Source organism: Microcebus murinus, chromosome 12 (assembly GCF_040939455.1).
Source record: "Microcebus murinus isolate Inina chromosome 12, M.murinus_Inina_mat1.0, whole genome shotgun sequence".
NCBI classification, from domain to species: Eukaryota; Metazoa; Chordata; class Mammalia; order Primates; family Cheirogaleidae; genus Microcebus; species Microcebus murinus.
In genome coordinates, this window is record NC_134115.1 from 29,646,600 (window position 1) to 29,668,710 (window position 22,111).

Below are 22,111 nucleotides of genomic sequence, written 5' to 3' on the forward strand. Positions count from 1 at the left end.
ATCAATCAAGAGTGAGCATAGAAAAAAACAAAACAAAACACATTTTTGGATATGCAATGACTCCAAACAATTACCTACATGAGCTTTCTCTCACAGAGTTCCTATAAAACATGTTACTCCAAAATGTAGGTGTAGTCAAGAAAGAGGAAGACAAAAGAACCAGGAAACAAGAAAGTCAACACAGGAGAAAAGTAAAGAAAATGACTACAGTGACGATAGGGGAAGATTCCAGCAGGCTCGGAGAGCAGCCAGTGCAGAGTGGAGCAGATAGAGGTCTCCAGCAAAATAAGTGTGAGAAGACTTAGACACTGGGAAGAGCCTGGTGGTTAATAATGGTAAATACATTTAATAAAAGGCAATCAATGAGAAAACAAGGCAATTACTAATTGCGAGGAAATCAAAAAGTTGTGCTATAAAGGAAATAGAAAATGTTGCACAGCTCAGCGGTGCTGTGATAATATAAACAATGGATACTGATCTTACCAAACTGGCGATATAATTAAATTAGGGAAGTGTGCTTGAATTTGGTGGGTGGAGAGGGTGAAAAATAACTAGAAACTCACCTTCCACAGTGTGAACTCTGTAAAGTGCAAAGTTGAAAAATCAACAAGGAGCTGTATAGTCATGGTATTGAGTCATAGGGATCTAAATACTAAAAGAATAACAGCTAAAAGAGTTGAAAAGGTTGACTCCGCAAAGTAGGAAATTAGAGGGAAGAAAGGAGTTCAGGATAGATATTTTTCATAATAAACCTTGAACTATTTGACTGTTTAAACTAGGGCATGTAGCATGATCAAATAGATGAAGAACTACAGTGTTACTCTATCCACTCCACACTCAAACAGGAATAGCCTCTAACTCATTTGTTGAACTTTTGTTTTCATTCACATCATAAGAGAGAAATTAGAGTCCTGAAGTTTTCCAGAACATTCTAAATATCTGAACATACACATGTGTGAATATCTATGCATCCAACCTTCCTCATAATCTCAAAAACCCAACATATGTAGAGGTCTCAACATTTCTTGCCCATTGATTTATAGAAAACCACAGGCTCACCTCCATGCATTGCATCAACACGAATCTTCAGTTGGCTGGGCCCAGTCAGCAAACTCTTGATGGCATTAAAGTCAAAGATGGTTCGAAGAAGGTTGAGATAGATATCCACTGGGTCCACTATCTCCACTAAAGATAGGAAAACAGAAGTAAATTTCAATGACCAATATTCAGAAAAGATACTTGGGAGCAAAAAAAGAATCACTACCCTAATAGCATGAAATCCTAACAATTCCATCATTACCCCACATGTTATGTAAGCAGTAAAACGTCCATTGGTAGACAAAACCACAAATAAAGGCACAAACAAGATACTACAAACTTTTCAGATGCTGAATGGGTGTAAATAATAGCAAGTTACAAATTCTTCTTTGCAAGGGAAAAATCAACAATAAGAATAAATTAATATAAAAATGAGCCCTGTTACTTCTTTCCACCAACTCCTTCCCCAAAAATATACACTTCTCAATGCTAAGGAGCATCTTGGCATACCCAGTTGCCTTTCCTGTGGAAGTTAGCCAAAGAATGACTCAGCTGGCATGAAACAAATCAAGGAGTGACCTAAGAAGTGACCTCTATTTTCCAAATGCCATTGTGCCCACCAGATTCAGAATTAACAATGAAGAATATACTCCTAAGTTTGCCTGAAATCTTTCATGCCTAATCTAGTACCCAATTTCCAGGTGAATGGCAAGTATCTAGAAATCCCCATTAAACACAAATGCTCTCCAGTACCTGGCATCACCCAATGACCAAGAATCCAAAGTAAGTCTTTTCCTTGATATACCAACAACCCAGAATACATTACATTTTTCAAACTTAGCAATCAGTACCATAATCAATACTCAGAAAGCAGTTTTCCTAGAAGTAGTAAATATTTGATACTTTAGGCACTAAGATTTGCCCAGGAGCTCTGATTTTTAACTTGATAGTTAAAATTTTGAAACTTATTAACACTGTTCTGCAAATTTTTCAAATACATACTACTTTGGAACTTTTTCAAATACATAACTACTTTCAAATACATACTACTTTTAAACCTATACCGAAGATATTACCAATCCACCTTCAATAATTTTCTGTAAATCCAGATGCAACATTTAATGGATGAAATTTTAATATGTGATATGAAATCATCCCTTCATCTGGTCAAATACACATCTAACAATATTTTTTCTTGCACTTAAATTAATGTTGCATTTGTATCCACTCAAATATAATGTAATCACTTTTTAAGAAAATGGATAGTTTAAAATTATCTTTTGACATGAGGGGTATATTAACCTATAAAATAATTTTAAATTAAACCACATGAATTATATATCTAAAAATGGTTAAAATGGTAATTTTTATGCAATATAAATTTTATGTATATTTTACTACAATAAAAAAATAATTTATAAAATAAAAGCTTGCTCCCTGAGTAGAAGTTTTACTATACATTATGATATGCTATTTCTGGTAATTTTATTCTGGTTCTTCAATTCTTGAACCATTTACCTAAACGCATTGGTCTTTACAACAGATAACACATAGTACCAAACAGAAATGTGAAAAACAAGGAAGCAAGGAGAAGTCAGTGAAAATTGAAAGTTCATATCAAATAGTTCATGCTCCCGACATTTTAAGTTGAAATGCCAAGGACTGATTTGTTTCCAATCAACTCAAGATTTGCTCAACATTTGTAACAGAAAGAATACAGCACATAAATTATCCCCAATGATTATCTCCAAATTTTTTCTTAGGAGCCAGGGAATCCCTCTATCCACTCCCTGGCATCAGTAGCAATTTAGAAAATTCATCCAACTAGCAATGTGGCTGCAGCAGTGGGCCTGAATCTGAGCTCACCAAAGATTTGGGTCTCTTGGACAACTATAAAAATTGTGAAGATGAAAGCAAGAAAACAAGCAAGCGAGAAGGAAAGAAAACTTCTTCCTGATGGCAATGCCTGATTTTTCTGGCATCTTATAGCCCAGTGCTTCCAAACATATGTAATCAAGCATACTCAAATCATTTTGTTTATACAACATGTCCCTTGCCTTCCGTTGTCTAGCCATTCCATATGTGTACATGCATATGCATGTGCATGCCTTCAGCTAGATTAATAAAAGCAGTCACTATTGCTTCCAGTGAGCATCACATGACTTTCAATAAATTTATTGCACACACAATAAATTTGAGCAAACAATTGACTCAAAACTTTTCAAGAAAGATTTGGTAGCATTGGTCCCACCCTGTGACCCCTGAACAGTGTATTTTAAACTTTTCTCTGTCCGTAAAATACCATGTGGCCATGAACCAGGTATCTTTTTAGCTAAGTTAAATTTCTTGTAAAATAATGATAGCATCTTAGCACAAAACTGTATTCAAGCTTATAGGGGCACTAACAGAGTAAAACATGTTACTTCTATTGCTACTTGCATGCCTTCTAGGAAAAAGCAACAAGATAAAAGAGGGGATGAATGATGTGTACATACATGGTATTAATGTTGTTACTATATGGTTCGAAATGAATCTATAATATAAAAAGTTATGTTCTGACTACTTTAGAAGTTGTATTCACTCTCCAATATATTTTTGGCAATCTCATTTTGGTTCTTTAATTTCTAAATCACCGGAGTAAAATACATTTGGTAGTTACTGAATTATTTTGTAAAATCTCCTAACATGGTGCTGGTATAAAGCAAGTGATCAATAAATTGTACATTAAATGAAGCTGATCTACATGGCTCTGGCTTAGAAAAGAAAATCCTACTTCCATGAGAAATTTCATAATGCCATTGACTTGCTAGATCTCTTTTTAACTATCTAAGGTATTCCAGCACCTTCACTTTCATTGCTTAGAAAATCAAAGACAAGTTTTGGCAATTCACAACTTCTTGGAATGCTATAATGGAGTCAACCATGAAATTTTTCCGATGTTGTAAATTATATAGAGTTTGAGAAGTGGTTTTTGAAAGTCTCTAGTTCTGAATATCTTGGCTACTCTCATTTCTCTCTACACCATATTCAGTGTCCACATATTTATCAAGAGTCACCCTGAAACTGATAATTCAACAATTTTCATGAATATACTTCCCTGCAGAAACTACAGTCACCCCTGTCAATGGAGTTATCCTGACTTCTTGAAAATATAATTCCTTTATTACCTCTGAATGGTTTGAATTTGTTCTCCAGATCAAATTCTTGTCTTCCTAGTCGAGATAAATCGATTCGAAGATCAGGACATATGGCATATTCCTCGATTGTTTTGCTGATCTGATAGATTTTGTCTGAGACAACATCTGGTGCAGGGCCTAAAATTTGAACACCGAAAATACATTTTTTTAAAAGTCTCAGGAGTTTCAATCAGAGAAATGTTACCATCCTCCTCCCCCACCACTCAGGAGAGATTCATTTATTCTCTAAACAATGAGCAACAGTTCCCAGTTCAATTGGCGTTGCTATTTCTTATGCTGTCATCCATTGTGTCATCCACTGTGGGGGAATTTTGGTCAGCCTCACCTGTTCTATGCAGACTGGTAACCCACATGTTTGTTTGTTTTAATCCACTTCTAAGCAATGATACGTCTTCCCTAAAAATAGTTTCACACCTGCCAGGGAGACCCGGTTATGTAATCAGCTTTATTCAGGATATGAGACACAAACAGGATATGCATTTGACAGAAGTGAGGGATCCCAGATTTACACTGCAGCTTCCCAAGTGCACCTAGAGAAATAAAATATGATTTCTACTCCCAGCTTGGCTGCCTCATTGGTATGTGAGCTTAACAGGGTAAATTAATTATTTTCCCCAACTCACAATCTCTCGTCACTCCCAAGGTTTTAAAGTGAGGCTCAACTAAAAATTGAACATGAAAGCAATACTTGTTCTCCTTTTGTTTTATTTTTTTTCTTTTTAATGTGTATATCTTAATGTAAGCCACTTTAGATATTTTTTGCAACAAGGTTGGGAATCAAATAAATAAGTAGATTGAAAGATCTAAAATATAAAGGATAGATAGATAGCTTTGTGTATGAATCTTACTTGCCAACTACATTGTAACTTTCTACTGAACAAAAATTGTTTCTTGATTTATTTTATACTCCAATCCTTTGAGCTGCACTGTCAAATTCAATAGCCAGGAGTTACACTTGGCTGTTGAGTACTTGAAATGTAGCTGGTCAAACTGAGATGTGCTATAATTGTAAAATGCACCCCAAATTTTGGAAAGTCAGAAGAAAAACAGAATATATTGCATTAGTGATTTTTATGCTGATACCATGTTAAACTGATAATATTTTGGACATAGTAGGTTGAATAAAATATATTATTAATTTCACATTTTCTACTTTTATAATGTGCCTACTAAAAATTTTAAATTATATATAGGACTCACGATATATACCTATTGGACAATGCTGCCTTAGAATATAGCACCATCGCTGTATCCCACTAAATGCTCATAAAAAGAAATAGCAATAGCCCCATTCCAGTAGGTGGGAGAGAAGACAGCCCAGTAGATCTTACCAACGATTCTCTTGTTGTACAGGAAAAGTAAAGACCTCAAAGAAATAAACAGAGCCCTTTCCTTCACTTCTTACTTTTTTACCCCTCACAAAACTTTAAAAGTAAGTCATTTTGTTTAGTTTTTGTGTTTTTTATGCTTGCCAGATCAGAGAATAATGAATATCCCCCTATGTCCCCTACACCCCAGGCACCACGCTATGTTCTTTGGCTGTGTCCATCATTTGCAAGAAGTCTCTAGCTGAATTTCAACACCAATGCACACTGGTTTCCAAAAGTAAAGCCTGTCCTAGCACTCTAGATCACTGTCCATGATGCTACTCAACCACACATGCTGATGACCTGGGAGTTCATCAACAACGTCTGAATTACTTGACAACTTCCCAGGTTCCTGACATCTTCCACTCCAATGATATTCCTCTTTATTTCAGTTTAACTAGTACCTGGCACAGTCATACCTTAAATATTATCGTCCTTTAAAAGTCCATCTTTCAAAAATATCAAATGTGAGCCTCCTCAGTCCACAAATTCCTTCCCTTCCATCAAGCTGACTCTGAACTTGCTTCTCACTCCTATCCTGATGTCTGCCTCACTTAATTCGTACCAGGCCATCATGCTATTGCAGTTTCATTGGTCTCTTATCCCAGACAGGACTCTGTGGCCCACCATTCGAGCCATGCCTTTGTTAGCATAATAACACAAGCCAATATCTGTTGAAACTTACATATACCACATTGCACAATTCAGGTGGAATTACTACCCTCATTTCCCAAATGGAGAGACTGAAACTGGAAGAGATGGGGAGTACCTTAACCAAGGTCACATCACAGAGGCTGGATGTGAATCCTAACAGTCTGATGTCAGCTTGAACACTCCTAAGGATCACCAGCCCTCTGGATGCCCTGCCATGTCCACACTGCCCCTCGCCAACTTCAGGACACCGCCATCATCTGCTCCCACTGCTGATATTCCCAGACTGCCATGCATTGACGGGGGCAGTCATGAAATCACACAAACCGGTTCCCCCAAGAAAGAGGGTCCTCAACTTCACCTTGGTCCTCACAACTTCTCAAGAATCCTCAACAAATTTCCCAGAGTACCTTTTACAAATCACTTCCGTTTATCCCGAGTCCCTTCTCTCTTCTTGTTCCATTATCTTCATATTTTAACAGATACAGGCAACTATTTCCCAAAACTTCTATTCTACACTCCTCAAAGTTGCTTCTTTACACATCTTTGCCTTTTTACTCAGAAGTTCTGCCCCCTTCCATCTAGAGTCTAAATTAGCTCCACAACTTACTCATTGTGTGATATTGGGCAAGCTTTTTTAACCATTTTATTCCTCAGTTACATCACCGAGTTGTTATGAAGATTACATGGGGTAATGTATGAAAAGTGCTGAGCAGGGCTCCTAGCACATTGCAAGTATTCAAAACATCAGTTTATTTATCTTTGTTTCCGTTTCTCCTTGCCACTAACATCTTCCCCTCTAATTAAAAACATGTTTAGAATGGTCATGTTCTGTGAATATATTTAAAGAGCAACATAGCTCCAAATGTGTCCCCTTTCCCTGGATGTGCCCACTTCTATGGACACTTAGTCCTTTAACTCATTCCATAAGATGTATCTGTGGACACACAATCAGATGTATGGCACACAATCAGAAGAGATGAATGCCTGCAATTTCGGAAAGATGTTATGGTAAAATGTATTCTACTTTTAGCAGGAAGAAACCAATTGAATCTCTCTGTGTGACATTAGGAATGTTAATTTCATTAAAGGTGCCTAGATGTTGCAAAACATGAAGAATTAAATATTAGAGGAAGGATTTTCAACATAGTCAAGGCTGAGTGATGAGTTCAACTCCCACCCCAACCCCTTCAGGGTCATGGCTGAGTAGGTCTCATAACCTCCCGTGATTTTGTCTACAGAATGGGTATAGAAGTTATACTTTTCTTCCCTTATGTCTTGTCATAACTGATGCTGTTGTAAGATATGAAACCAGATATTAATTTTAAATGCTTACTTGAAATCCATTTCATTTGGTAATTTATATATACAGCTTTATTACATTTCTCTACAAATTACCATCTTCTAAGCCCATTCAATTTCCCATGTTATCAATTTCCCATGTTATATCTGAAAATTGTGTATTCCTTTACACAATAGCTGCTGTGAGACTAGATGCAGATCCTAGATATGCTTTTTTAGTGAAGCAGCACATCTCTAATCATACCTTCAAAGATAGGGCACTTAAACAGTGTTTTATAAAATAAATTCTATTGTGAATATGTGTATATTTGAGGTCTGCAACATGATGTTATGGGATACATATAGATAGTAAAATGGCTACTATGGTGAAGCAGATTAACACATCTATCACCTCACATAGTTATTTTTTGTGAGAAGCAGCTCAAATCTACTTATTTAACAAAACTCTCTAATACAATTTTATTAACTATAGTCTTCTTGTAATATATTAGATCTCTAGACTTGTTCATCCTCCACATCTGCTATTTTGCTTCCTTTGACCTACATCTCATTTCCTCTCCTACCCCCTACCCTTGGTAACCACTGTTTTAGTCTCTGTCTCTGTATATTTGAATTTTTTTTTTTTAGATTCCACATATAAGTGAGATCATACAATATTTTTATTTGTGTCTGGCTTATTTCACTTGGAATAATGTCCTCCAGATCCATCCATGTTGCAAAGGGTAGGATTTTCTTCCTTTTTTAAGGCTGAATAATATTCCATTGTGTGTGTGTGTGTGTGTGTGTGTGTGTAAAATATGTATACACCACAATTTCTTTATCTATTTGTTGATCAACAGACACCAGAGTTGTTTCCATATCTTAGCTATTGTGAATAATGCTGCAGTGAATATGAGTAGTGCAGGTATCTTTCTGAGATGGTGATTTTATTTCCTCTGGATATATTCCCAGAAGAGGGATTGCTGGGTTGTATGGTAGTTGCATTTTTAGTTTATTTGGGAATCTCCATACTGTTTTTCATAATAGCTATACCAGTCTATATTCCCACCAACAGTGTACTGGGGTTCCCTTTTCCCCACACCCTTGCCAACATTTGTTATCTCTTGTCTTTCTGACAATAGCCATCCTAACAGTGTGAGGCAATATCTCATGGTGGCATTAATTTGCATTTCCCTGATGATCAGTGATGTGAACAACCTTTTCATAAATCTGTTGGCCATTTTCACATCTTCTTTGAAGAAATGTCTGTTCAGGTCCTTTGACCATTTTGAATCAGGTTATTTGTTTTTCTGCTATTAAGTTGCAAGAGTTATTTATAAATTTTGGATATTAATCCCTTATCAGATATGTGGTTTGCATATATTTTTTCCCAGTTTATAGGTTTGTAGCTTTTTCATTTTTGTTAACTGTTTTCTTTGCTGTGCAGAAGCTTTTTAGTTTGATGTAGTCTCATTTATTTATTTTTGCTTTTGTAGCCTGAAGTTTTAGCATAATATCCAAAAAAAATCATTGACAAGGACAATGTCAAGGAGAATTTCTCCTATGTTCTCTTCAAGGAGTTTTATAGTTTCAGGTCTTACATTTAGTTTTTCTATCCATTTAGAGTTGATTTTTGTGTGTGGTCTAAGATAAGGGTCCAATTTCATTCTTTTTTTTTTTTTTTTTTTTTTTTGAGACAGAGTCTCACTTTGTTGTCCAGGCTAGAGTGAGTGCCGTGGCGTCAGCCTAGCTCACAGCAACCTCAAACTCCTGGGCTCCAGTGATCCTTCTGCCTCAGCCTCCCGAGTAGCTGGGACTACAGGCATGCGCCACCATGCCCGGCTAATTTTTTATATATATATCAGTTGGCCAATTAATTTCTTTCTATTTATAGTAGAGACGGGGTCTCGCTGTTGCTCAGGCTGGTTTTGAACTCCTGACCTTGAGCAATCCGCCCGCCTCGGCCTCCCAAGAGCTAGGATTACAGGCGTAATTTCATTCTTTAACATGTGGAAATCCAGTTTTCCCACCATCATTCATTGAAGAAACTATCCTTTTCCCGTTGTGTCTTCTTGGTGCCCTTGCCAAAAAATTAGTTGACCATATACGTTTGGATTTATTTCTGGGCCTCTCTTCTGTTCTAGTCATCCCTGTTTCGGTTTCTATGCCAGTACCATACTATTTCGGTTACTATGCCAGTACCATACTGTTTTGGTTACTATGCCAGTACCATACTGTTTCGGTTACTATAGCTTTATAATATAATTTTAAATCAGGAAATGTGATGCTTTCAACTCTTTTTCCCCTCAGTATTGCTTTGGTTATTGGGGGGGGGGTTGTAGTTCCATATGAATTATGGTATTGTTTTTTTTCTATTTCTGTGAGGAATGTTATTGGAATTTTGATAGGTTTTATACTAAATCTATATATTGCTTTGAGTGGCATAGACATTTTAACAACTAATTTTTCTGGTCCATGAACACAGGATGTCTATTTATTTGTGTCTTCTTAAATTTCCTTCATCAGTGTTTTATAGCTTTTAATGTACAAATTTTTTTGTCTCCTTGGTTAAATTTATTCCTAATTATTTTTTATGCTATCTAGTGTAAATGGGATTCTTTTCTTGATTTCTTCTTCAGCTTTGGTCGTCATTTATGTATAGAAATGCTACTGATTTTGTAGTTGATTTTGTATCCTGCAACTTACTGAATTCATTTATCAGTTTTAACAGTTTTCTGGGGAATCTTTAGGGTTTTCTACATAAAAGATCATGGAGAATGACATAATCCTTTATCTACAAAATGCAAATAGAGATAATTTTACTTCTTCCTTTCCAATTCGGATGCCTTTTATTTCTTTTTCTTATCTAATTGCTTTTGCTAGTACTTCCAGTACTATGTGGACTAAAAGTGGTGAGTGGGTGTTCCTGCCTTGTACCAGACCTTAGTGGAAAAGTTTTCAGTTGCTCCCCACTGATTATGATGTTAGCTGTGGGTTTTTCATAAATGATCTTTATTATTAATATGTTAAGGAATATTCCTTCTATATCAAACTGTTAAGAGTTTTTATCAAGAAAAGCTGCTAAACTTTGTCAAATGCTTTTCCTGCATCAATTGAGATGATTATGTGGTTTTTACCTTGCATTTTGTTAATGTGATGTATCACATTGATTGATTTGTATATGTTAAACCAGCCCTGCATGCCAGGGTAATTCCCACTTGGCCATGATGTATAATTTTGTTGATGTACTGTTTAATTTGGTTTGCTAATATTTTATTGAGGACTTTTGCATCAATGTTCATTAGAGACATTTGCCTGTAGTTGTCTTTTTTTGCAGTGTCTTTGTCTAGCTTAGGTGTCAAGGTAATGCTGGTCTTTTAAAATATATTTGGAAGTATTCCCTCTAGCTCTATTTTTGGGATGAGTTTAAGAAGTACTGGTGTTAATTCTTCTTTTAATGTTTGGTGGAATTCAGCTGTGAAGCTATCTAGTCCCAGGATTTTCTATGTTGGAATGGTTTAAATTACTTCTTCAATTTCTTTGTTATTGATCTGTTCAAATTTTCTATTTCTTCCTGACTTAATGTTGGTAGGTTACATTTTTCTAGGAATTTATTCATCCACTCTAGGATATCCAATTCATTGGCATATAATTGTCCATAATAGTCTTTTATGATCCTTATTATTTATGAGGTATCTGTTGTAAAGTCTCCACTTTTCATTTCTGATTTTATTTATTTGAGTTGTCTCTCTTTTTTTCTTAGTCTAGCCAGGGGTTTGTAGATTTTGCTTATTTTTACAACCAACTCTTAGTTTTATTGATTTTTTCCCTGTGGCTTTTCTGTTTTATTTGTTTTTGTTCTGATCTTCATCATTTCCTTCCTTCTTCTAACTTTGGGTTTAGTTTGTTTTTCTTTTTCTATGCCCTTGAGGTATAATATTAGGCTATTTATTTGAGATCTTTCTTGAGATATTAATGGGGTACAAATGTTTTTGGTTACAAAAAAATTGTTTTCGTAATGTGTGAGCCATGGCTATAGGTGTGCCCATCACCCAAATAGTGTTAACTATACCCATTAGGTAGGTTTTCACTCATCCTCTCCTCTCCCCTCCCTCCTGCTTGATTTCCACTGAGTTTTACTTCCCTCTGTGCATATGTGTGCTCATCAGTTAGTTCCAATTTAATAATGAGTACATGTGGTGTGGGTTTTTTGTTTTTTGTTTTCATTTTTGAGATACTTCACTTAGGAGAAGTGTCTTCAGTTCTATTCAAATTGTTGCAAAAGGCATTAAATCATCATTTTTATGGCTGAGTTGCACTCCATGATATACATGTACCATCTTTTTTAATCTAGGCATTTATAGCTATAAACTTCCTTTTTAGAACTGCTTTTGGTACATTCCATAGGTTTTGACATGTTGTGTTTCCATTCTCACATATCTCAAGATATTTTTTTATGTCTTCTTCAACCCATTGATTGTTCAGAAGCATGTTGTTTAATTTCCATATATTTGTGTATTTTCCAAGATTCCTCCTGTTATTGATTTCTAGTTTCATACTGTTGTGGTTGGAAACAATATTAGATGTGGTTTCAATCTTCTTGAATTTTCTAAGACTTGTTTTGTGGCCTAACATATCATCTATCCTAGAGAACATTCTAAGTGCACTAGAGAAGAATGTATATTCAGCTGCCATCAAAAGGAAAGTCCTTTATATGTCTGTCAGATCCATTTGGTCTAAAGTGCAGTTCAATTTCAGTATTTCCATGTTAATTTTCTGTCTGACTGATCTATCCATTGTTGAAAGTGGGATGTTGAAGTCCCCTACTATTATTGCATTGCTATCTATTTCTTTCTTCATGTCCATTAATATTTGTTTTATATATTTAGGTGCTTCAATGTTGGGTGCATATGTATTTACAAATGTTATGTCTTTTGGTTGAATTGACTCCTTTATCATTAAAGAATGACCTTCTTTGTCTCTTGTAACAGTTTTTGACTTGAAATTTATTTTACCTGATATAAGTATAGCCACTTACACTTTCTTTTGATTACTCTTTGCATGAAATACCTTCTTTCTGTTGCCCTGGCTAGAGTGCCCTGGCATCAGCCTAGCTCACAGCAACCTCAAACTCCTTGGCTCAAGCAATCCTTCTGCCTCAGCCTCCCGAGTAGCTGGGACTACAGGCATGTGCCACCATGCCCAGCTAATTTTTTCTATATATATATTTAGTTGGCCAATTAATTTCTTTCTATTTTTTAGTAGAGATGGAGGTCTCACTCTTGCTCAGACTGGTTTCAAACTCCTGACCTTAAGTGATCCTCCCACTTTGGCCTCCCAGAGTGCTATGATTACAGGCGTGAGCCCTCCCACTTTGGCCTCCCATAGTGCTAGGATTACAGGCGTGAGCCACCGCACCTGGCCATACCTTCTTCCATCTCTTAACTCTCAGCCTCTATGTGTTCTTAAAACTAAAATCGGTCTCTTGCAGACAGCACATAGTTGGATCTTTTGATTTTATCCACTCAGCCATTCTAAGTCTTTTACTGGAGAGTTTAATCCATTTATATTCAAGGTTATTATTGATAGATAATAATTTACTCCCATCATTTTGCTAACTGTTTTCTGGTTGCTTTATAGACCATTTGTTCCTTTCTTGCTCTCTTGTTGTCTACCTTTGTGATTTGGCAATTTTCTGTAGTGTTAAATTTGATTCCTTTCTCTTTCTTATTTGTATCTGCTATAGTTTTTTGTTTTGTGATTATTATGATTCTTTTTATAAAACACTCAACATGAATAAAGTTTATTTTTTTTGGATAATACATAAAGTGGCTGCAAGGAGGGAGGAATAATAAAATTTCCCTTCAGAATGCACTGTTTTGCCTGGAACCAGAAATAATTCATAATGGTAATTGTTGGTTAAAATTCAGCTCCCACCCACATACACAAGCAGACTCAATATTCTAGATTTTTAAAGATTTAAGAGATTGACCAACCAAATACATGGTTCTGAGATGCCTCCTGATTTGAATTAAACAGCTATAAAGAACATTTTGGGGATCACTGGAAAAATTTGACTATAGATTAAGTTTCACATGATATTAGAGAATTATTATTTTTGTAGTTATTAATGTAGTTATGCAGGAATATGTCTTTATTTTTAAGAGATGCATAAAAAATAGGTGTGAAATGTTCTCACACTATAATTTCCTTTAAAATTCTTCAGAAGAAAAATGATAAGAAAAATAGAAAAACTAGGGAATGGATACATGGTATCTATTATTACCTTTCCTTTTAATGTATGTTCATTTTTTTTAAGAAATTCATTCCTATACATATATTCCACCCCCCATAAGGTCCTCCAAGTTGTAAACTGCTATAAATATAAGAAAAAGTGAAATAATTCTATGCATTTCAGTGACAGAAAGTTAACACTGTGACAAAGCAAGAGCCCTGAACTTAAGCTAAAAATCATTTGTCTGATCCTGCATGACCACGTGGCCTTCAACAGTAACTCGGCCTCTTAGAGCTTCAATTTGTTCATCTGTAAAATGAGGAGAATGGTCTAAGTGACCTTCAGGGTATGTTTCAACTTTAGAACCCAGAGTCCTTTCATATCAGATAAGTATCAACTACTCGACCATTTCACTATGCAGAGGAGTGCAGGACTACAAGAGACCAACCAAATGAGTTCAAGAGCCCATTATGCCACTTCCTTGTCAGATCACTGTAGGCACCTCATTGGACTTTTATGAGCCATTTCCTCTCCACCTTGCTTGTCTACCACCAGACGGTCATTGTAAGACTATGATAATATAAAAGGAAGGAAATCATGATCATTAAGGCATGTTCTGGACCACATACCTCCATTGGCAACATTAAACTTCACTCCAAACTCTCCCCCTGGTCCTCCAGGGCAATGGCTGGCTGTTAAGATGATTCCACCAGCTGCCTTGATCTTCCTGATAATGCAGGAAACTGCAGGTGTTGACAAGATGCCATTCTGTCCAATAATCAGTCGTCCAATCTAGACAATCCAGGGAAAAAACAAACAAACAGTAAATCCAATTGCAAGGGATTGAAAGCATTTCAACAGGAAAGTGTCCCAGGCTTGGTTAACACCCAATGAGGTGCAAAATTAAATGAATGGGCTTTAGTTTAGGGGACATGGAGTAGGAAGAGCTCTTGCATTATCTCTCCTTCCCAATATCTCTAAGACAATTTGGGGAATCCCTCTCTAGTAGTCAATGATAAATCTACAAATAGGCTATGCCTCAATGATCTTCAGTAGTTTGAAACATCTGCTTTAGATGACCAAGGTATTTGCTTGAACCACACAAGATGTTCTTAATGTGGGTACTGACTCAGAAACTATACACATGAACATGCTAGAAATTACAAGAATAAAGAAAGGAGTGCTTCTCTGCTTCCCCTGCTCTCTTGGCCTGGAAACAAGCTCACAGAGCAGGAGACCTGGTTTACTACAACTCATCGTCAGCAGGCACACTTTAACTCTACTTTTCAGGGACTACCACTCTCCTGAAGATAGGAATTCTATTTCTGCTGCTACGTGACAGCAAGTGCTGAGGCCATTGGAGAAACTATCCAGTAATGCTAAGCCAAGGTCTGGAGGTCATCCATGGGTGTGGACAGACTCCTGTAGCTACAAAACTGACTTTTTAGAGAGTTAGCAACACAGCCCTGAAGAACATTACTCACTACACTTTGTTTTAAAATTGTGTTTAATAACATCCAGTCCAGTGGTTTTCAAATGTTTCTACAAATTAGAATCACTTATGAAGCTTTTAAAAATCCCAGTACTCAGACTACATTCCAGACTAATTATATTGCAATCTCTGGGGGCAAGATCCAGGCATTAGTAGTTTTTAAAGCTCCATGGGTGATTCCAGTGTTCAGCCAAGCTTGGCAAACAAGCTCCCTCATTTCTGTTTCTCAAAGGACTGGCAGCATGGGCATCACCGGCAAGTTTGATAGAAATGCAGAACTTCAAAGCCCACCCAAGACCTGCCGAATAAAAATCTTCATTTTAATAGGATACCTTCCTCTCTTCCCAGATAATTCATTTGAGGAATACTGATGTAGCCCACAAACCAAAGCAAGCTCTCGCATCCAGTCCAACAGCAAAGTCATCCTGGCACCAACGTTGCGAGAGGTCAGTCACTGACCGGACATAACAGTGAGGGAAGACACAGAGGGGAAAAGATACAGAAGAGACAAAAAGAGCAAACATGAAAACTCCAAAAGCAGGGCAGTGTTGGGATGATTTGGTATGGAGAGACCCACACACCACAACATCCACAGAGTATGTATTTCCAACTAGAGGAGACAGATGATAAGCAAATAAACACACCAAAGTCTTCATCAGAGTCAATGAGACCATACCTGATCTTACCCTCATCACCTACCACTGTCCATTTCCCACACTCCCTCTGTCTAGCCATGGTAACAGCTTAGTGTTTCTTCCTCAAACACACCAAACATGATCCTGCCTCAGGGCCTTTGCATTTTCTCTTCCCTCAGCTTAGAACACTCCTACCCAGGTATTCACATACTTGCTCCCCATGTTCTGTCCAAGAGGTTTCTTTTCTAGTGTTGCCTAAGCAACAATAGCATCCTTGACAGTCCTCTATAATGCAGTACCCATAAGTCTGTAACTTCCCTATTGTTCTCTATTTCCCTTACCTGCTATAATTTCCTGTATCACACATATTGCCACCTAATGTTTCCATATTATTTATTTCCCCACTATATACAAGCCCCAGGGACTGTTTTACTGCAATAGCTCAAAAACCTAGAACAAACTTGGTATGTGGTTAAGTGTACGATAAATATTTGCTGGATAAATTAATAGAAAAAATTAAATGAATGATGAATGACTGCTATGGGAAAAAATATATAGAAGAGTAGCAAGATGAGAAGGAGGAAGATCAGATGGGAGGCTATCCCAGTGGAGTGTTGATAGTATCTTGGACCAGGCTGGAGCCAGCAGAAATGAAGAGGAGTTATTCGATCTCACGTAGATTTTTAGAATGAGAATGAGCTGAACAGGAGATGGACTGGAATATGAAAGAGAGGAGCTGTGGTGACCAGCTTCCAAAATGGCCCCAGCCATTGCCTTCTGGCACTTGTGCCTTTGTGCAGTCCCCTCTCACACTGAATAGCGTAGATCTGGGTGACCAGTATAATACCGTAGAAGTGATAGTGTGTGGCTTCCAAGGTGAGGTCACAAATGACATAGACACTTCTGCCCTGCTCCCTTAGACTGCTCATTTTGAGAGAGGCCAGACACCAGGTCATGAAGACACTCAAGGAACCCTGTGGAGACACACCAAAGCCTGTCACCAACAGCCAGCACCACCTTGCCAGCCAAGTGACTGAGCCATCTTGCAGTGAACCCTCCAGCCCCTTCAAACTTTTGTAAGACAATAGCTTTATCAACATGTGACTACGACCTCATGAGAGTTCCCAAGCCAGAACAACCCATCTCCTGTCTCACAGAACCTGTGAGATAACACATATGCTGTTTGAAGCCACTAAGTTCTGTGGTAATTTCTTACACAGCAATAAACAGCTAATATAGAAGCAGTGAGGAAGGAATGAAGAGTAACTGTCAGCTTTATACCCAGAATAGCATGATGGATAGTGGTGCCACTAATCAAGACAGGAAAGGCAAAAGACAATAATTACACTCATATTATTATCCAGAGCCATGATAAATTATTTTCCTTATGCTCTTATTATTAAATGTATGTAGTCATTCAACTCATTTCATTGAGTACCTACCACACTGAATAGCAATATAGAAGACCCTACTGATAAAGAAATGAACACAATTTAGTCACTGCCCTCAAGTAATAAGTCTGAAGAGTCAAGAATCTGAAAAATATTTGTAACTTTTGTTAATAATGTTCTCTCCCTCCCATTTTTTAGAATCATTCTCAAAGATATAACCTTTTAAAAGGAGAAAGGTGTATACACATATAGACACTTCCTGCAGTGCCATTTATTAAAACATTAAAATTTAAAAACAATCTTTATAAATGTCTAATAATGAAGAACCTGTTCAAGAAAGTGTGATGTGTCAACTTACAGAATACTGTTCAGGCATTTAAAAGGAAAATTATGAAAAGTGTATAGACTTGGGGAGCAGTCACAAAAATGTGTGACCCCCTCCCATAGCACAGAGTTGTTGTGGAGGAACAGCTGCCAAGCCAGGACATTTTCCAGCCCACCTTGGCTTCTAAGTGCGGCCACATGATGCATTTGAACAATGGGTGATAAACTAGTATGAGAATGACAATAAAAGTAATGCGCACTTCTTCTGGGCTAAGGATCCTAGAAAGCAGATATGTTTTCTCTACACTGCCTGTTTCCTCATCTACAGGCCCAGCACAGGTGCCCATGTGGCTCTAGGAGAGGCCAGAGCCACAAGATGGAAGGAACCTGGGTCTCTGTCTCACTGGATAGACAAGAGTCTTTGCCCACCAGGAACATCCACATTAGACCATTACATGAGTGGGAAATAATTTCCTATTGTATTCAAGGCAATAAAAATTGCCTGCATTTCATGTTTATTTTTTTTACAACAACCTGCATTTTCTTAAGTGGCAAAAAAAAGGAATATAGACAATGCTTTAATGCTAAACTGAAAATGTAGAAAACACAATTATTTTTACTCTATTACAACAATGTAAAATTATGTATGCTTTGGGGACAAGGACTTGGAAAAATACAGAAATAAATGTGTGCAGTTTATTTTTTAAGTAGGAGAGATTACAGATAAATTTTTTATCTTATGAAATTTCAATTTAAGAAGGTAAGTAATTAAACTTAAGTAAAATTTCAACCTGAAATATTTTAGTTATAATTGGATTATTAACAGGATATTAAGTTCTAGATAATTGGAAATTTTACCTACATGAGACTCTCTCATGAATCCAGCAATACCAGGGAAAGGAGGAAGTGCTGGCCACTGTCTATAAGTCTAGTAGAAGGGCATCTGAGAGTGATAGGTACTGAGGGGATACAGCAGAGCAAGTGATGGGGCTTCTAAGGTAAGACATGGAAAATCGTGAAGACATTTGTGTCCCATGTGAAGATTCACCAAAGGGTGACCTCAGCAGAGAAGTGTTTGGATAGTCAAGCAGATAGGATGACCAGTTTTGTGGACACCAGTCAGTCTCTTTCTCCAGCCACTTCTGTCATTATCCAATGGGCTTATGAACAAGTGGCCAGGAGGACAGACAGGGAGGTTATGCATGGGCTCAACATGGACTTCCACTCACCAAGGCCAACCTGGCTACGGCCACTGCTGACTGCCCAATCTGCCAGCAGCAGAGCCCACACTGAGTCCCCATATGGCATCATCCCCGGGGTGATCAGCCAGACACCTGGTGGCAGGTCCATTCATTTGGACCACTTCCATCATAGAAGGGGCAGTACTTTGTCCTCACTAGAATAGATACACAGAAGAGAACACACACACACACACACACACACACACACACACACACACACACACGAGAAGGGAATGTGAAGACAGAGGCAGAGATTGGAGTGATGCAGCCATAAGCCCAAGAGTCTAAGGAATGTCAACTGCCACCAGAAACTAGAGCAGATGGGGAACAGATTCTCCCCTAGAGCATCTAGGGAGAGTGGCCCTGCCAACACCTTGATTTCAACTTTTGGCCTCCAGAACTATTAAAAAGTATATTCCAGTTGTTTTAAGCCATCAAATCTGTGGTAATTTGTTTGGGGAGCCCTGGGAAATCAATATAAAATCTGTAAACTAGTACAACATTTATGTTAGTTTTCTAAGGTCACTGTAACAAATTGCCATAAACTTGGTGGCTAAAAAAAATAGAAATTTGTTTTCTCATATTTCTAGATGCCAAAAGTCCAAAGGCAAGGTGTAGGCAGGGCCATGCTTCCTCTGAGGCTCTAGGGGCGGGTCCTCCCTTGCCTCTTCCACTCTCTAAGGCTGCACACATTCCTGGGCTTGTGTCCACATCACTCCAATCTCTGCCTCTGTCTTCATGTCACTTTTTCCTCCGTATGCCTGTGTCTTTCTCTCTTCTATTTACTCTCCTTTTCCCAATTAGGCCAAGACAGACATCATCAGAAAAGTCATGGCTTTCAAGATCTAGTAAATGATAAAAGAAATATAATTTTTGGAGACTTTGTTGTCTCCAAAAGAAAAAGCTCTCAACTTGAACTTCAAAGACATGAGTCTTGGCTCTGCCCCTGACATAAGGTGAATCATTTAACTTCTCTGAGGCCCAGTATCTTTATCTGCAAAGCCAGGAGGAAAAATCCACCTAAGATGAGGTTGTACAAAGAAAAACTCTTCGTAAAATTACACATGACACAGACCATGCTATTGTCTTCCCCAAGTGCCACATGCCCTCCAACATTTAAAATTCATTTTTAAATAGATTATCCCTTAAACTATCATTGCACTCTCTGAAAAAGTCCCAGAAATACTACCTTCTGTCAATGTAGTAGACTGCTAGCTTGTAAGGAAAAGACGGTCTGCATTATTGGCTTTGGTTTGGGTTACAGCGCTGAAGCAGGCAACATCTGACTTTTATTCCGGGTGAAACTCAGGCTGCAACCCACTGGGGACCAAACCGTGGCATCCCAACTGCCCCCTCACTAAAGCTCCTACACTATGGGGTTTGGCTTTGGCTGGAGGAAAGGAAACCCAACCCTGCTCTCCAGAAAGTGCACTCAACCTGATAGACACTAATGCCACTAAGGAACACTTCCTTCAGCTCCCACGTGGAAAGGGGCAAAGGTGGATCCTAGTCCACTGTCCCTTACACACACACACACACATACACAGGAGGCACACAAACACAGCTCCCAGGATCCATGGGTAGGCATATGCACGCTATCACACAGGTCCTGCTGACACATCTGCGAGGCACAGACTTTCTCAAACACACAGATAGAGAGACAGATGCAGGATGAACACGTTTCTACCCAGTCATGACTTCTAAATGCTTGGGGAAGAGTAGACCCAGTAGGGAGCCATGTGCAATTGCCTCATTTCCTGCAAGTCAGTTACTTAGAATCTCTCTGAGTCTGTTCTTCTAACTTGGTACCAATGCCTCCCATCAAGCCTTAAACCTCACCTAGATTATATCATGTTTTTCTCCACCCACAAATGGGCATAGCAGGCACCAAGCGAATTAATATGCCCCTCCGCATGCCTTAGACCAGTATCCTGAGAAAGAGAAAAATTTATTACATAAAAGCTCTCTCCCAGCGCTTCTATTCCTTTACATCATGTGCCATATACAAATTTTTTTAATGCTTTTATTTCTGACAACTTTTTTCTCAGAATGTTAACAACTACTCTTCCAAATTAGATTCAGTATGACTGCAGTTTCTAATTAGCTCAAATTAAAGTCCTAGAGAGCAGGGTTGTACAAGTTAAACCTTCTGGCTAAAATCTTAGAGTAGATGCAGAATTTTGATTCTAAATGCGTTTTCCCCGGTAACATAACACTGATGAAAGCAGGATTGTTTTCCTGTGTGAATTCTCTTAGACTTCCCCATTACAATTCCCTTCTCACTTTAAATAAATCACTTAAGGAAAAAAAAAATGTAAAGAAAAAATGTGCATGACAGTCCTCAACATCCCCTGCTCTCTGTGTCATATCCCTGAGATTCTCAAAGAGAGAGGAGCACAATAAACATAAACTTCCTTGGTGCTTCACAGACAAAGGGCTCTACAGGACCATGCAGCCACCACCAGCTTCACTGCCAAGTGAGATGGAGAGCCATACACACAAAGATGCCTGTCTCCTGTCTTCTCAGTTACAAAAAACAAAAACCAAAAAACCACATGAACAAAGCCCAAACCCAAGCTGCCATGGATTGCAGAGCGCCAACCCTTCTGTAGTGCTGTGCATGGGTAAGCAGGAGATGGCTAAGTGGAATTTCAAGAAATAACGAAGGCACGGATGTTGTGGTTTTCCACACATCAAGGGACTTCTTCATTTGCACATGCATAATTGTGCAGTTATAGGCTTTGCTCCATGGAGACCAGATGGGAGCCAGAAAGCTCCTCCTCAGCTTCCTGTACCCTGGAAGTCTTTACGCACACACTGAGGGGCTGGAGGGAGGGCTGAGGGTTCATTAGAACGAAACCAACATGGATTTCACCTTCAATTCCTAACATCTGAACAAGCACAGCAAAGTCATAGGCATCTAGAAGAGTAACCCAAGATCTGTTCCTCAGTCAGCCCCACCCAATTCTCAAGATTTTGTTGAAAAGATCAGGAAATCTCATTTTCCTCAGCTGCAAAATGGGGTGGTGAAAGTAGGAAGTATACCTCTCCTGGTAATTAGGCAATTCAGTACGTGGAGAATACTCTGAAATCTTTACCTTTAAGGTAAAGGGTCTGACTCGCTAAAACAAGAGAGGGCTCTGCTTGCTGCTGTTTTATCAGGTGGTCGCCCCACCTGGACACCAGAATAAGAACTGCAAGTGTCCATGGGGTCTGCACACTGGTCAGGAAAGCTGAGTTGAGTGCCCTGAGAAAAGCC

The 22,111-nt window shown here is 38.1% G+C and overlaps 1 protein-coding gene across 1 annotated transcript in view; it reads right to left on the bottom strand.

The window, feature by feature from the left end:
• The window catches only part of PGM5 (phosphoglucomutase 5), a 164,055-nt gene that overhangs the window by 128,869 nt on the left and 13,075 nt on the right, over positions 1-22,111 (bottom strand). The window contains exons 2-4 of the mRNA XM_012737040.3: positions 14,399-14,561; positions 4,206-4,352; positions 1,060-1,185 (exon numbers count right to left, since the gene is read on the bottom strand). Of these exons, the coding sequence (XP_012592494.1) occupies positions 1,060-1,185; positions 4,206-4,352; positions 14,399-14,561 (436 nt within the window). The remainder of the gene's footprint in view (positions 1-1,059; positions 1,186-4,205; positions 4,353-14,398; positions 14,562-22,111) is intronic.